General features: G+C 42.0%; 2 protein-coding genes across 12 annotated transcripts in view; one reads left to right on the top strand and one right to left on the bottom strand.

Annotated features, from left to right (window-relative positions):
• Nucleotides 1–12,596, top strand: part of LOC310743925 (uncharacterized protein) — a 797,205-nt gene that overhangs the window by 404,513 nt on the left and 380,096 nt on the right. The window lies entirely within an intron of this gene.
• The window catches only part of CNTN1 (contactin 1), a 163,240-nt gene that overhangs the window by 3,640 nt on the left and 147,004 nt on the right, over nt 1–12,596 (bottom strand). For all 10 annotated transcript variants that reach the window (XM_083574433.1, XM_083574437.1, XM_083574430.1 and 7 more), the window contains 6 exons: nt 12,243–12,313; nt 8,160–8,394; nt 4,745–4,848; nt 2,950–3,136; nt 2,392–2,504; nt 403–559 (listed from right to left, as the gene is read on the bottom strand). In XM_083574433.1, the coding sequence (XP_083430559.1) occupies nt 403–559; nt 2,392–2,504; nt 2,950–3,136; nt 4,745–4,848; nt 8,160–8,394; nt 12,243–12,313 (867 nt within the window). The remainder of the gene's footprint in view (nt 1–402; nt 560–2,391; nt 2,505–2,949; nt 3,137–4,744; nt 4,849–8,159; nt 8,395–12,242; nt 12,314–12,596) is intronic.

Here is a 12,596-nt window from a genome sequence, read left to right as displayed (position 1 = left end):
TGATTAAAGAAAACCAAGGGACAAATTCCAACTTATATAGAGAGTACAGCCTGTGCCACAGGATAGCTGAGTCAAGAGTAATCTTGTTTAGTTATTTATTTACTGGACATAATCCTTTTTTTAAGTATTAAAGGGACTGAGTAGAGGCTATGCAGTTTCCCAGCCTTGATAATAGTTCAGTTCCTTTCCCTGATACGTTATTCTGCTACTTAATGGGGAAAAGGGTAAATGTAAAAAATCTGAAAAACAAGATCCGAACTTGATTCCAATGCAACCTATTTCTGTATACTGATGAATTGTTGTTAGTATTTGTTCTGCAACAATTGTACTACAATGGCATGCACCTTGCAGAAAAATAATAATTCTGTAATATAATTCAGGTGTATTTTAAAATCTACATACCTGGAATTTTTACTTGAGCTACTTCTCCATCTCCCCCTTCGCTGTGCACCCGAACTTCAACAACATATTGACCTTTAACAGGGGCTGGAACTTCTATATAATGTTTGCCAGTACTAAACAGTGTGCCATTAAACTGGCCATCTGGTCTATACAGCACCTTTCAGGGACAAAATATGACACGGTACAGGATGTAACTCCAGAGAATAAATCAAATGACAAAAAGGCAAGCTGTATCTTATTCTAGAAAAAGCATTAAAGAAATAGCTACAAAATGAACTCCCCCCTCATTCAACTGTAGAAAAATTAAATGCTGAAACACGTAAAGCAACTGACCTGATCCCCAGTTTTAACTATTATGGGCTTTTAGGGCAAACTACAGTGGTACCTCGCAAGACGAATGCCTCGGAAGACGAAAAACTCGCAAGACGAAAGAGTTTTTCGTTTTTTGAGTTGCTTCGCAAGACGATTTTCCCTATGGGCTTGCTTCGCAAGACGAAAATGTCTTGCGAGTTTGTTTCCTTTTTTCTTAAAGCCGCTTGAAGAGGTGCAGTTGTGACGGACCGTGCTTCGCAAGACGAAAAACCGCGCAAGACGAAAAGACTCGCGGAACGAATTAATTTCGTCTTGCGAGGCACCACTGTAGATGTAATGTCAGGACATCTTTCTGTGTGGTTTTTAAGAACATCAGATGCAAGCACATGTGTGAGAGACCATGTTTATTTTATGAGTTGGAGAGTTTTGGGTCCGAGCTGCAGTGCAGAATCAGGATCTTCTTAATATTCTTCCATCTGTGTCATGGTTTTCAAATCCTGCTGCTGGAGCTGCTATTTGCCTTACATGACATAAGGGAAATGGTTTAAAAAGCCTTCTCTGCACCATGGAGGTTTAAAGAAGAAATTCAACTTTAGCTAATCCAACCAGTCCAAAATTCATAACATATTATGAAGAAATGTGAGATAAATAATTATGAATGCTTTCATAAACCAGCATGATTTCCAGTCAAGATACCTTTAAGGTGTATTCAAAGCAATACTTAAAAAAAAATGAACAAAAACGGAACACATCTTGGGCGCCTGGTGAGAGGGTATTGGCAAATTATTCCCACACTACAGGAATGTGTGCTTAAATGTTTTTTGTTACTTGTATTCTGGTGGTCAATACAGATGGAAATGGGTTGAGATTCACGGGAACCCGAGATGATTACTAGCTCCACTCAACACAGGGTGAAAAGAGATGTTCTAGCAGGACAACCAATCTTTGGCTTCCTTCTTAGTGCCTTCATCATGGGTAAGTAAGTAGTAAGTAGTAAGCACTGGTGGTAGTGACACGAGACAGTTTCCAGAAGCTGGAGAGCCACCTCCACACCTGCCTCATCTGAGCAATAACTGAGAAGAAATCAGGACTGGTTCTCCATATCCTCCATGGATCACCTCTTTTTCTATGCTTCATGGACTATGGTTCCTGATTCTTGCTTTTGGCTGGAAAAGCAAGTGTCATAAGATATCCCAAATCATCACCACCTACACTGATGTCCAAAAGAGCGTACTCCACCCTTTTTAGTCACTGGGGGAAAAAGGCACCATGATTTCTAGGCCTGCCTTGGTAATGAGAGCCCAAATTACAATACAGGGTTGTGTTTTTGGCCATGGTTGATTTGCACACCTGTTTGAATGAGAAGAACTGTGGGGTAGAGAGATATGTACTTCTGAATTATGTAGCTTGTTTTCATATCACGCCAAGACTCATGCTCAGATAACAGTTTCTAGGAGTATGCAGACAGCATAACTAGCAAGGTAATATTGAAGTCAGTTTCAGGAGTTTTACTGAAGTATTCATATTAGCCTAACCAAGGTTACCTGTTTATACATTCTGTTGTTGCTCCTTGAAGGTGTGGAATCTGATTGTAAGTCAATTAATAGACAAGTGAAGTGATGAACTATATTTGCTAAATTACATAATGAGGGCAAAGCATCTCAATACAGATCTTACTTTATATCCTTTAACAGTAGATTCATTGGACTGTGATTTGACATGGTCCCATGTTATGATGTACTTCGAACCAGATCTTACAGAACTGATAATTCTTGGTCGCTGCCTTGGAGCTGAAAAATATAACATGGCCTTTATTTCTGGTATGTATAGGAAGATATCCACCACCCCATCACACACACACCACGAGAAAGTTACAGAGCAATCCAACTCCCAGATCTCCTGTTCTGGAATGGGTTTGGATGAGGTCGAGGTGTGCCTTCACTCAGCCATGTGCAAGTGAGCTCCATTGGAAGTCCCGCTGGTGAGAGTGTTCCAATGTGGCTGGCTGAATGGCTGGCAGAAGCTAATGCTGGGGGTATCATCACTGACAGTAGCCAATGGAAACCCCTGAAGAAAGCACAGAAATCCCTGATATCTTTTGGGGTGGAGCTAGGCTGGCATAGAATCTGCTGGGTTCCAAACCACCTGTGCTTCTGTCATGTTACAGCATTGATCCAGGCTTCTTTGCCTGGATAACAAAAAGTAGGAAATCAGCAAGTGAACCACTTTACTTACGTGCTTTTTCTGTAATGAAAGCCAAGCGGTTACTGGGAGGTCCAACGCCTGCGAAGTTGAAAGCTGCCACATCTGCGTAGTAGTGTGTGTCAGGCTTCAGGTTTTCCAACCTCACTGAAAAATTCTGACTGCTCACTTGTACTTTATTTGCTTCTATTTCTCTCCCACGACTGGGCCAGTAGCGGATCTGTAAACATGAGACATGTGTTTATCTGAGAACAAGAATGAATTTCAAACAACAGTGCTCGTCGCTTGACTGCCACTTGTTCCTAAAGCAATGATACACAAGGTCTGCAAACAGAAGAGCTCTCCGATTCCAGCTCAAATTTTGCAACAAAAGACACTGGTTCAGTTCTGGCAGTGTTCTGTGCATTTGGAAACATGTGCAGTGGCAAACTTTACTTAGCACAAGACTTTTGAACAAGAATTAGAAACTGGATAGCAGAGCAAGATATAGTTATACCTACCGGTATACAGGAAACAGGAAATGAAAAGAACGGAGGGATGAGACAGTAAACTCATTTCAACAATTAAACTTGCTATCTCCTTTTTAAATTCAAAAGCTGTTTGTTTTTGCTTTTTTGTTAATTACTACTACCATGCAGAGGAGGAAAGCCCAGCTTGTAAGTTGACTGCATTATGAAGAGGGATTCTAAACTAGTCCTCCTAGTTCAGACTGGAAAGAGGAGAAACCTCCCCTTCAAAATGGTAACAGAGAACAGCAACAGGACACCAATAAGCAATGGCCCAATGTTTTCAAAGTCCGCAGTGCATTCAACAAAGGGTTGCCAACCCTTTTTGGACCAGTGAACTCATTTTTAATTTTGAGAGAGTGCAGTCGCAAAATAGCTGCTATTCTGTGTGTGACATAATACAAAATGGCTTCCACGGGGAGTATGGCAAAACAGAGTGTCAGGGAATCAGGAGCAGGAGCACTGGGGAGAGAGGAATTGGAGAGCGAAGGGGAAGAATCCGAGGGCAGCGTAGGGGAGTATGACAGTGGCCCGAGAGATTCCATGAGCTTCTCCAGCGAATCAGAAGATTCCCAGAAGGGGGCGCCTATGGTCAGGGCAAGGGGGGTCCCAGGGGGGACGCACCAGAAACAAGGAGCCAGAGGGGAACCCCAAAGCAGCAGTGGAGGATCGGGACCAGTTTCCCCACCAGAGCGTAGTGGGGGGGAAGAGTCACATGTGTCAGGGCCAGCGTCTCCGGAGGGGAGGGAGAGTGAGTCAGGGCTGACCACGCCTCCATCGGAGAGTGGGGGAATGGAGGGGAGGTCAGTTGCAGCTAGCCCACCCGAAGGGGGAAGCAGTGACAGCAGCAGTGAAACGGTTAGGAGGAAAACTGCTGGCTGGGCGCGCGCGCCAAGTTCAAATGTACAGGCGCGCGGGACAGCAGGAGACCCGGATGGGGAACCAGCTCCTAAAGCCCGCCGGAGGGAGGGAGAAGGCTCAGGGGAATCAGCGTCAGAAGAGGCTAGGAAGGGCGAGACCCCGGCGGGCAGGCGGACCCAGAGGAGGAAGGAGCAGCGGAAAAGGTGGAGCAAGGCGAGGGTCTTAAATTGGTGTACAGGGGGAGGAGATTCAGAAGGGTCATCAGCGGTCTAAAGCTTGAGACGTGGGGCTGCGCGCTGTGGCTCTGGAAGTGAAACTGAACTTCAATAAAGACTTTTGTATTTAACAACAAAGCAGCGTTGGTCCTTTGTGAGCTGGGACCTTGGGCAGCTCTGACACAGAGAATTATAGAGATGGTTCATTTTATATACTTTAATTAATAATAAATATTTTTAGCTCACCTCATACCCTGTAATAGCTGGACTAAGAATATGCTGCCAAGAAACAGAGGCTTCTGTGGATGATCTGACTCTTACTTTCACATTTCTAGGTCTTTCAACAGGAGCTAGAAAAATGAGTAATACAATTCACTTCAAATGCTACAAGTGAGATTTTCTACAAGCAATTCCTTGATTTACAATGAACTTGTAGCTACCGGTACTTTGGCAGCTGTAAATACCAACTAATTTAGAAGGTTGTAGCTGGAATCTCCATTAATGCACTGTTCTCAAAGGCAGCAGTGTGATAAACCTGGGATTGCCAACTTGTTTGGGACCAATGGACAAATTTTGAATTTTGATCAAGTGCTGGGTGCATGAATCACAAAGCAGCTGCTATTGGGGGAGGCAGTTGTCATAATACGAAGTGGCTGCCACGCCATAGTGCAAAATTAGATAGTCGCTGCCAATAACCTCATGATTACCCTTGGAAGTCACCTATGTCCTGCTGATAAAGATTGTGGATTTTACATATGGATTTTACACACACACACACACACACACACACACACACACATGTGCACTGTGGCCACCTAATACCAACAGGGATCAATTCTCACTACCAGGAAAAATATCAGAGGCTAGCCACCCCTAGCTTATATTGATGGTGCCTACCCAACGGAATCAGCACCCTCCAAGCATTACAAAATACAGACGTATAGAAAATACTGCTGCTACTGCTGCTACTACTACAGTGGTACCTCGGGTTAAGTACTTAATTCGTTCCGGAGGTCCGTTCTTAACCTGAAACTGTTCTTAACCTGAAGCACCACTTTAGCTAATGGGGCCTCCCCCTGCCACCGCTGTGTGATTTCTGTTCTCATCCTGAAGCAAAGTTCTTAACCCGAGGTACTATTTCTGGCAGTGGCGTAGTGTGGGTTGTCAGCACCGGGGCAAGGCAAGTAATTTGCGCCCCCTAACCCATAGATTTGCACCCCCTAACCCGTGGATTTGCGCCCTCTAACCCTAACCCCCAGATGTTGCGCCCGGTGCGGCCGGCCCCCCCTGCACCCCCCACGCTATGCCACTGATTTCTGGGTTAACAGAGTCTGTAACCTGAAGCGTCTGTAACCCGAGGTACCACTGTACTACTGCTAAACAGCTCCTGGCATAGTTTTGCATAGGCTTTTGTAATTCTGTCAGTGTTTCAGTGTTGTTTTTTAATTTGTTTTTAATTAAATGATCTGTCCTGGGGGGTTCAAAAGGCAGCTAACTAATTTTTGCAAATCACTGAATCAAAAAACAAACACAAACAAATGCACAAACAACATATAAACTTTACAGAAGTTCTTCATTAATGCAGATAAGATTGTAGGATGTCGTGGTACTTTCAGCATATGGCATCTGAGGCATAGTGCTTAGAATACATCCTTAGACACAGACGCAAAGGTATCTGAACATACAACTTCCAGGCTGTCTTTCTGGCTGGATATGCCTTGCACACAAACACTGGACATGTCCTCTATCACATTGCTTTGCAGACAGAATAAATACAGACATATAGTTTTGAACGTATGACCCTGAATGTTTCAGTAATAAACATTATCTTGTATATTTATTTAAGTGTAGGAAAAAAATCATGATTAATTTATATAAGCAGTCAGATTTGTGAAAAGAAGACACATAGGACAGTCTACTGTCTACGAAAGATTTAATTTTTCGAGCACAGATCACTTCTGTTTTGAGGATTCTTAGCAACAAGTTGCAACAGACAAGGCACTGCTGCCTAAGCTCAGGAAACCTTTCATATATTTAATCTTCTAACTGGGCACCCAGTCAACTATACATCAAAACAGGGAAAAACAGTTACATATCTGTTGAAGGGCATTGAACAAAACCTAACCATCCTGTACAGAACGTTATTTTTTAAAAATTAGCATTCAGTGAGTGACAGCTACTAAAACAAATTCATCATTTTAACCAATTATCCACAGTTGCAAAGGCATGGCCCCCATTACTAAAAACTAAGGCAGTCTGCCAGAAAAATGGTTTTTCACATGGTGATTACAGTCAGCGACTGGTGGCCTGATGGTCTGAAGCTTTTGAAGCATGCTTTCTTACTTCAGAATCTTCTCTTGAAGACATGGGATTATCAGAAGAACACAAAATTCTCTGAGTTCAATTTTTGCAAAGAGTTAATGTGAATTCCACAAAGTCATTCTTGGAACTTTCAGAACTTGAAGTACCCTTTTCAGATAACTACATGTAGTCTATAATCCTAGGAACCTTCATCTGGTGCTGGGGGCAGGTGTGTAACTTTTAGTTCCCGTCTTTCCAAAATATCCTGCAAGTATACATATAAAAGATTTGGCCTTGATTTATGTGTACAAATCCTCCAATTCCATGTGTCATTTTATGCTTTTATTTTATTGGTTTTTAGGCTACATTTTTTGTTTTAACGCATAATGTTTCTATATCGTACATAGTCTATACAGCTTAGGGTTTATAAATTCTTTTACATAAATAAAATAAAATATAAAGTGAAGTCACCCTTCATCTCTCTCTCTCTCTCTCTCTCTCTTTCTGCTGAGGTCTTTGTGGAATTCACATTAACTGCCTGTAAAATTTGTACCGGAAATTGTCGATCTTTAGGTGCATGGAGAAAAATTCGTCAATACAGGGAGCTCACTTATATTTCTAGCGCAGTTGCAGATTCCAAAAGAGTGGCTCTTCACATATTAATAATGTAGGGCTGTTAATCGACTAAACCTTTTAATCCTCTATCCTGAAAAAGATAAGCCTTTGATCTGATCCAGCAGTGCTATTTTTATGTTTTTATTTTATGTTCTTATAGTCTCTTAGCTTTCCAGGGACAATCACATGTGTGGAATTATATACACTTTTGGCTGGATATGCACTTTGTCATAATTAGAGAAGATGCAATGCAATCAAAGGGACTAAACTGAAGTAAACTGAACTTTAAGGATGATGATGTCTGGATCCGACCCTTAAGTTTTCTGAAAGTAGAACAGCAATTGTTTATCATATAAATTAGAATGAGGCTTATTATGGGTTCAAAGGTTAAGAAAATGTGATTTTAAAAGCATTTTGATGTCATAAATTTCAGGTAAGTCATTGTTGTGATAAACTTGTGAAGAATTGTATTAATAGAAATGTTTGAATGAATTTTACCTAAAACAATGCTTTACTTAGATATATCGAAATTGGCTTAGAGCTAAAAACAGACAAACAAACAAATTACATGTTGCCAGTTAATTATCCAAAATGCTTGAATTTACAAAGTTTACAAAGTTTACAAAGTTTCTTGCATGAAAATGGAACCACAATCTCTTAAGTGATGGCAATGAATGGTCTTGACTGCCAATGTATTGATACCAACTCAGTTCCCTGTTCCCCCTACTCTATTATTTCTACTTACCATCGTCTGCTGAATAAATGATAGCAGTGAGGCTAAATGGTCCTTCTCCTTTGTTATTAAATGCTTTCACTTTTACTTGATATTTTGATGCAGGGATCATTGATTCATCTTTATGGACATACCGACCAGTGTCAGGCTGAGGAACTATAACTTTTTTCCACACAACTTGATCAAAGGGCTTGAAGGCTACTACGTATCCAAAATTGTTACCAAAGTGATATTCTCGTGGTAAAGGCTATAAAAAAAAGACAAAAGGTTGAGAATTATTTTTTGGACGAAGGAGAACTCACAAGCAAAATGCTATCATGTATCCCCAGGTCCTAACAGGAGGGTTCCAGTACAAGGTTTCAGCTAGCCTGAAACAGTTCAGAGCATGAGAGAAATCAGATTATTTCAGGAGAAGGAAACCAAAAAGTACTTTCTCCCACTTGTCCATATTGTGCTAAAGAACTCATATTCAGGGCTGGTTGCCAGAGCCATGTGTGCTTTTATTTTATGTGTTTCTTTATTTTAAATTGTTTTTTATCCACCCTTTATTGCAACAGTACTATCAGAGTGGAGTGCATAAAAGTTTAAAACAAAATATATAATACAATTTTACCATAAATATATCTTTTTTCCACTCAACCAGGTGATGAAACATTAGTAACACCCATTAAACACTTGAGGGAAAATATGGTCTTCAGTGGGCCCTTAAAACTGATAGGAATTGGGGTCAGTCTTAACTCAGAGGTCCTGGGTGCCTCTCAAGATTAGGTCTGGGATCGTTGCTCCTCTGATGGGTTTCAGCGCCAAGTGTTCTTAGCTATAACCATTTAGGGTATAAATAAATGCTACCTCTTTGTCATGACTGGAATGCATATTTAGCCAAGTCTATGTGAGGGTAGTTGAAGTCACCCATTACTACATATCCTCTTTTGGATGCCTCCTTGATTTCATTCTTCATCTCAAGATCTCCCTAAGCATTTTGATCAGGAAGGTGACAGCACAATGCATCCTCAGTACTAAATTACTCTTGTGGCTTGGGTACCACCACCTACAGTGATTCAGTGGAGGAGTTTCCCCCCTTTGAGATTTCTAGCTTGCTGGGCTCAACGCTGTCTTTGCTGTACAAAGTGATGCTGCCAGTACGTCCTCATCAGTCTTTTCTATAGAGTTTCTAGCCAGGTATAACCATGTGCCACTGGTTCTCTCTGTCCCACTGGGTTTCAATTGTGCCTACTATAACAAGGCTGTCCAAGTACTCCAGTTCGCCTATCTTGGGCTTGGAGGCTTCTAACGTTAGTGTCTGTCTCCTCACGTTTCTTTGGCACTTGTATTTCAGTCTCTCTGGAGTGCTAACCTATGCACTGTGCTCACAATGCCTTGTTCTCCACCACCCCTATCTAAATTTTCCTCAGTTTCACAATCTTCATCGCAGAGGGGAGATTTTGTTCCAAACCAGACCCTCCTCAACTCCTGCTGGCTTTCCTTCCTCAATTAATCTGTAAGTTAATATCATTTTTTACAGAAATCCCTCATTACAAGACAAGGCATCTCTACAATTCTGCCATGTCTGCAATTCAAAGGGATAAATGGATTTCTGCTGACATGCACACACACACAGAGTCTCCAGAAAGATTCAAGGAGACTTAAAGTCAGTAATAAAAACAAAGTAAGCCAAACATAATCCCTAAAATCCCAGCACACATTAACAAATGTTAGAGAGGAGGAAATCCATCCTTTGTAACCATAGAAGAGGGGGTGGCAAGACTGAAAATGTGTACTAACATTAAGATCCAGCTTCTTAATCTAGTTCTCGAAAGGAGGAATGAGATAATAATTTGGAATCTGCATTAAGAAGGGGCAGTAGAATGGAAGTTTATATCCCTACTGCTCTAGCTCCTAAACATCTCGCCTTTTGAGGCTTTATGAATCACAGCAAATTATCTAGGTGTGCCAACCTGCTATACATTTTGTTCGTATGCCGTAATTTATGAAATTATTGGACCATTAAATGCAAAGTATGCAAACTTTTATAGAACCATGCCATGACCTTATACAAACCTATCTATTTGCCCTGAGCCAGGCTGACATTAAAAATAAGATGCATTTACAATGTTACTTTTACATACATGCTAAAGGAATTACTGAGAAGGAAATCCTACCCACCCATTTTCCCGGTTTAAATGAGCTTCCCATTCTAGTACAGATGGGGAAAGCCTTCCATTAGCTGAGAGAAGTAATTGGGATATAAATCTATTTGGGCCTATGTGAAAGAACAAAGTGATCTTGTTTTGGTACTCTCTGATCTTGCATTAGTCACAACCCCCCCAGCTATAATTTAAAAAAAGTTAGTCACAGCTGGAAGTTATCCAAATTTGCAGTGCCAACTTGGCTAGGGATATGGACATTTACATGCAGCACAAGATGTGTCATCTCCCCCCACACCTCCCAAAGGTTTCATGGTCTTAGGAGTGAACATTTGTCAATACTTTTAAGATACTTTAAAGTTTTTTGAACTTTGTTTTTAATAGACAACTTTTTACCCCAAATGAAAAGCAGACATCCGTAAAAATAATACTTTTGCAATTTTAAAATCACTGCACAAAGTGAATACAGAATGGTTGTTAAAGGTGAACAAGAGTAATATCTCTGCCTTATCTATATTTGCCCTTGCTGCTGCCTGAAGGAGCGTCTCCTCCCCCATCGTTCTGCCCGGACACTGAGGTCCAGTGCTGAGGGCCTTCTGGCGGTTCCCTCACTGCGAGAAGCCAAGTTACAGGGAACCAGGCAGAGGGCCTTCTCGGTAGTGGCACCCGCCCTGTGGAATGCCCTCCCACCAGATGTCAAAGAGAAGAACAACTACCAGACTTTTAGAAGACATCTGAAGGCAGCCCTCTTTAAGTAAAGGTAAAGGGACCCCTGACCATTAGGTCCAGTCGTGGCCAACTCTGGGGTTGCGGCGCTCATCTCGCTTTATTGGCCGAGGGAGCCAGTGCACCACTTCCAGGTCATGTGGCCGGCATGACTAAGCCACTTCTGGCGAACCAGAGCAGCACACGGAAACACCGTTTACCTTCCCGCCAGAGCGGTACCTATTTATCTACTTGGACTTTGACGTGCTTTCGAACTGCTAGGTTGGCAGGAGCAGGGACCGAGCAATGGGAGCTCACCCCGTTGCAGGGATTCGAACTGCCGACCTTCTGATCGGCAAGTCCTAGGGTCTGTGGTTTAACCCACAGCGCCACCCGTGTCCGCAGCCCTCTTTAGGGAAGCTTTATATGTTTAACAGACCACTGTATTTTAATACTCTGTTGGAAGCCACCCAGAGTGGCTGGGGAAACCCAGCCAGATGGGCGGGGTATAAATAATCAATTCTATTCTATTCTGCTGCATATCAGGACAGAAAGGAGAAGGGGGAGGCAGAGTGAGGTCAGTGCGGTGCAAACAAGTGCATGTTCTTGCCAGGGCATGCACCTTCCCTTGCCAATCACCTGGCTTTGATCACCTGGCCTTGCTGAATGTGTATGGGTAGAACCCTCACTGGACATTCTGAGCTGGACAAGAACTCTGGGTAAATGGTGCCCTTATTCAAAATACAGCTGTGCATTAGGAGCTAGATAAATCATACAGGCATGTCCAACTCCCAAGAGACTGCGATCTACTCCCAGTATAAAAAAAACTGGCAATGATCTACCCATTGTCATTGGAGGGAGGAGGAGCGTGCGTGGGGTGGGTGGATTGCCCAGAGTTGTTGAGTTTTTTTTTTGGGGGGGGAGGATTGCACAGAGTTTTTAAACTTTTTCCCCTGTAACTTTTTGTACATGATATGGATCCTGTGATCTACCAGGATCAGCTGGGGATCTACCAGTAGGTCATCCCCAATATATGTTTCAAATATTGGCACCATTACTAATCTTAATCCATTTTACGCTTTATAACCTTTAAGGTGAGTTCCCAGAAAAGATTAAATGCGTTTAACCCTTTTACAAAATCACCAAGACTATAACCAAAATTCACATGGCATCCACTTGTAATCTTGACACTACCACCCTTGGTTCAACATGTGAAGATTAAGAATAGTTTTATTATTATACCTACCACCCAAGTTATTGTCAGCTCTCGATTGCTGCCACCCCCTCCTCCAACTTCAGAAGGAGCCACGTTTGGAGCTAAAGAACAAAAAAAGAGAAATGTTTGCTCTGCTTTCATAAAATAAAATAAACCATTATTTAATCCCCCCTCTCATTAAGAATGCCATTGAGTCCATAAGGCCCACACAATTATAGTAATGATAGCCTGTAATTGCTGAGAAAGTCTTGGGACTTGCCAAATGAAAAGCAAACTCTGTTTCCAGAAGAAACATGACTGAATCTAGGTTTGGCTATAGTGTACAGTTTTTCTTGAACGTATACTGTAATTCAATTTTTGGGTGGGGGGTGTGTTAATTAGACA

The sequence above is a fragment of the Podarcis filfolensis genome (genome assembly GCF_964270895.1).
Source record: "Podarcis filfolensis genome assembly, chromosome: 10".
Classification (NCBI taxonomy): domain Eukaryota; kingdom Metazoa; phylum Chordata; class Lepidosauria; order Squamata; family Lacertidae; genus Podarcis; species Podarcis filfolensis.
Note: the sequence above shows the minus strand (reverse complement) of the source record. Positions and strands in the feature narration are given on the sequence as shown.